Source organism: Polyodon spathula, chromosome 5, assembly GCF_017654505.1.
Source record: "Polyodon spathula isolate WHYD16114869_AA chromosome 5, ASM1765450v1, whole genome shotgun sequence".
Taxonomy (NCBI): domain Eukaryota; kingdom Metazoa; phylum Chordata; class Actinopteri; order Acipenseriformes; family Polyodontidae; genus Polyodon; species Polyodon spathula.
Window position 1 is genome coordinate 3,166,627 of NC_054538.1, and position 4,522 is coordinate 3,171,148.

At 35.7% G+C, this 4,522-nt stretch overlaps 1 protein-coding gene across 2 annotated transcripts; it reads right to left on the reverse strand.

Moving 5' to 3' along the window:
- Positions 1-519: 519 nt before the first annotated feature.
- Positions 520-3,701, reverse strand: LOC121315422 (cytochrome c oxidase subunit 7A2, mitochondrial-like). Of its 2 annotated transcripts, XM_041249486.1 has the most exons (4): positions 3,586-3,701; positions 2,315-2,404; positions 1,334-1,418; positions 520-757 (listed from the first exon to the last, which is right to left on the reverse strand). In XM_041249486.1, exons 1-4 carry the CDS (start codon positions 3,601-3,603, stop codon positions 702-704), a joined length of 249 nt encoding a protein of 82 aa, XP_041105420.1. In that variant the 5' UTR covers positions 3,604-3,701; the 3' UTR covers positions 520-701. The 2 variants fall into 2 exon arrangements, with proteins under 2 accessions (XP_041105420.1, XP_041105419.1); XM_041249485.1 differs by lacking the exon at positions 3,586-3,701 and having other exon boundaries at positions 2,315-2,437.
- Positions 3,702-4,522: the final 821 nt, after the last annotated feature.

The window sequence follows — 4,522 nt, forward strand, 5'->3', positions numbered from 1 at the left end:
CCCAAAGCATACGGCTATGACAACCCTGGAATTCTTGAAGAACATGAAGGTTATGGAATGGCTTTTCCACTCACCAGACCTCAATCCAATAGAAATGCTTTGGACTGATCTGAAATGCCGTGTATCCAATATGTCTGAGCTGAAGGAAATATGCAAGACAGAATGGACTCAGATTTCACCAACATGACGTAACATGCCAGATAAGAATTATCATAAATGTCTGAAAGACGTAACAAATGCAAAAGGAGAACACTAAATACTTAGAATACTAAATATTGTCAGGAATGAATACTTTGAATTACAAGTTTATATGTGTGTGTGTGTGTGTGTGTGTGTGTGTGTGTCTAAGTGTAGGGTGCTAACACTTTTGTCTGTATCCTTGTACCAGTGTCTTTAGAAAACAGACATACTGTAAGTTGCTAGCATAACTACAAGTTATTACCTCCTCTACAGCAGTTATTGTTTTGTATTTCAAACCAGTGTGTTAATGTGTAAAGAAGTATCAGACCACACAAGTAGTAGAGCTGTGCAAAACTGCTTTTATTGTCGCAGTTTATACAGTACATTTCATAAATATTGATCCCATTAAATGTAAACACAGCTTGTTATGACAAGGACATGTAAGCTCCCTGAAGTTGAACATGGAATTTTAAATTACTGGACCAAGAAACTTTCTGGAAGGATCATAAATGAAACTGGAATCACTTCTTCTTGGGCAATGCAGCACTGACCAGTTCAAACAATACATATCCTGTTCCTGCAATGAGAACCAAGAGAGAGAGAGAAAATACATTAACCACACAAACAGAAACATCTCAACCACTGCAGCACTGCATGAGAAACCAAGTGCAGCTGTGAGAAGTATAAAAGGCCAATGTTAAAACCAATGGGAAAAGTTTCTTTTGATGCTTGGTATATACACACACACACGTTGTAACCATTACAAAATAAATAACAATAATAATACAGATTCATTAGTTTCAAAGCACTATAATATTTTCACAACAGAAAAATACATTTTGAATAGCCTTTTGCAACTACATCTGCATATTGGAGCTGCAAATTTAAGATATGGCTAGGGAACAGAGATCTTGATGTTCATTTTTTTTCATATCCGCTGTGTGCCAATTACATCAGAACACAGGACACAGAATTGTTCCACACATTTGTCAAAATAGATCCTTTAACCCAGATGTTTCACTATTAGGCACATTGTTATACTGAGCAGTTTAAATCTCATATGCCAACACAAATATGGAACATAATTTGGTGGTACAACGACCCTAAACTTAAATCCCCATTGTTTTCACACACATATTCTGTTTCCCCTTACCCAAAACTGTAAGCGCCATTGTAAACCTGTAGAGGAGAGCATCACCAGCACCTCCCTTCAAGTGAACAGGGATCCCATTGTCCTCCTGCAACAGAAGACAGTCAGTAACAACTTGCGAAACCCTAATTTCTGCTGTATTCATTCACTTTCAATGATGCATACACATTCCAAGCAAAAGCAAGTGCATACCAAGGCAAAGAATACACATTACAAATTAAGAACAACGTATTAAACTATTGGCTTGTCCCAAATGCAAGTAAAAAAAAAACAAAACAAAAGTGAATAACCAACAAACCCAAAAAGGTGAACAATACTGCTGTGGCCATTTTTGTAGCATTTGTTGCTTTTTATATTTGTGCTCTTCTCAAAGTACTGTGACGGCTTTATAAAATCATTTTGGATTATGCTTGCTATGTTTCACTTAACTTACTCAAGTAATAATTATTTGTAATTATTGTTACTGGCTGGTAAGGACCATAAATTGAAATAGTTTCTGGTTTAAAATCAGTTTTAGCTGAAGGACAACAACTTGACAACAGTTGTCCTTGTACTGTGTGTGTCACAAGCATATAACATGTTTGAAGATTGAAAAGCAGGGAAATGAACTAGATAAAGTACAGCTTATCCTTAACTTGTGTTTTCTCTATAAACTCTGTATTGATTATACTCCATCACAAAACAGAAGGAAATAGTATACACATTTGTATCTGCTGGTGTATCTTCAGACGACGTACCCCGTCAGCAGTTCCACTAACAGGTTAGACCTCAAATCAAATCAGTATACAGGTTATTAAATTCTGATAGATCCTAAAGACTTCAGCCCTTGCTGAATACATAAAACAACTGCTGGAATCTTTGGTTCCATACAGCGTATCCATAGGGCTTGGCCCGACATGTTGGCTAGTTAGGGAAGTTCATGCATGTGGACGGGGCAGGATCTTCCTCCACACTGCACTGTATACCTTCTCGTCGTTACCTTACCTGGAACATTTTCTGCTTCTCCGGCACCTTGTTCTGAACTTGCCTGCGGGCAGTGGTGCTCAGTGTCCGCTGAGATATCTGCCGCAGCGCCTGTAAAGAGCACGACATGCTTTCAAACCTCATCATTTTCTGTAAATATTTGCCAGATTATGTGGCCGGACTAAATAAAATGCTACGCCATTTCGACAGAATCTTTCAGAAGACTAAATATCAGGTCAAGATTGAGAAGACTCTCTGGCTACGTGACACAGACCTACCTACCAAGCTCAAACTATACTGGTCCTTCGCACAATATTTTAGCACGCATAATAAGGTACAGTTTAATTACCTAAAAACGTACTCTTCTAGTTTAAATGGGTTCTATTGGGCGGGTCTCTTCTATTGCTTCCGAAACAGCTAACTGCTTTCACACCTGAAACTGCAGCCAACAAATGTGTTTTTTTTTTTTTTTTTTTTTTTTTTTTTTTTTTTTTTTTAAGCCACTGCTAGGCAATTCTAATTATAATGCATTTGATGTATCGAGTCGACGGTTTTATTCGAAAACCATTAGAAACTGGTAATAAGGCGGTAATTACGTTGTTAGCGAGTGAAGTAACTTAAATAAGAAATATAATGTTATAACAGTCGGTGGTAGTATATCTATTTTTATGGACATTGGCGTCCCAATAATCACAGATACACAAAGATAGATGACAGACAGATAAATAGTATTACTTCGTTAAAAGTGCAAACATTCCCTCACTTTTTTATTTGTCGTTTACTTTTGATGACCTTATGGGGGGAGGGGTGGGTGATAAATGGCTACATTATACATTAACACTATGCGTATAATAAAAACAAATTGTACACAAACCTAAAATGTGTACCCGTAACCAGGAACCTCGTCAACCTGTCCACCGATATATCCTCGTAAAGACGTGCCAGTAACTGTGATGTCGGCCTAGCAAGTTGCATTTGCGTTTATTATTATGAGAACTTAAACTGTAAAAGGCGCTTGCTTAACCGAGAATCACAAACACGTTAAATGTATCTGTCTTCATTATATCTGACAACGTGTAATACTCGCTGAAACTGGAAAGACGACTGAAGTTTGACCGCTAGTCCGACTGTCAGACACAGGCTGGCTATGAGGAAATTACTCCACATCTCCATGAGAATACAAGAGAGATCCGGAAATACGCTTCGAAAACATCGATTTCTTTGGTATCCATAACTGAAACGATTAACTGATATATTACGATATAAAACATTAGAAAAAATATTTCATTTACCAAAAGGTTCCTCAACATCTTGCTGGTTTAGATGCTTTCTCCACAGTACTAGCAACACAAGGACACTCTGTCAAGACCGAAAAGGTTACTCTCCTCCAATATCCCAACTGCCACTGCGCCGCTTATCGTTCCACCAATATCCCATCAAACCTCGCGTCACAGTACTCATTCAGAATCCCATAATGCACCTTATTACAAAACACTGAATATATTTCATGTTTATCTGCCATACAGGTTATTATTATTATTATTATTATTATTATTATTATTATTGATTGTTAAAGATAGCTCATTTTAGAGGGAACTCTGGCCTTCATTTTAAGCAGTCTCACTGTCAGAAATACAATATTTTTCAACTCTCAATCAACATAGAAAAATGTTCTATAAAAGTTCTCTAAAGTTGTATGTATGTATTTTTTTTTTTTTTTTTAATTGAAATCAAAGATTCAATAGAAATTATTGATTAGTTTGATAAAGGTCATGTGGTGGTTCTACAGAAAAGGGCTTTTATTGAAAATATATGCATATATATTCTATAAACATTTTATAGAAAGCCTATAGAACAAAATAAAATCGTACATTGGATTATTTAAATACATGGAGTGTGTATAGTCACATTATTATAAAAAATAAACGCACAGCTAAGCCTCAGTAAACTAATTTTGCAGGTTATTTTTTTTTGTATCAATGCAGTATTCTGTGTAGTACCTTGCCTTATAGAAAAAAAAAAAAAAAAAAAAAAAAACCCAAGCAAAAAAAACAAACAAGAAACTTGTGAACATTTCATTTGTTTTAACTGTTTGGGAGTATTTTTTATTGCTTGTTTGTTACTTATTAAATACACTATTTTATACAAAGTAAAACAATTCTGTGCATAAAGAAACACAGTCAAATAACAGTAAACATATATACATAAAAAGACTGGATTGCTGGTATT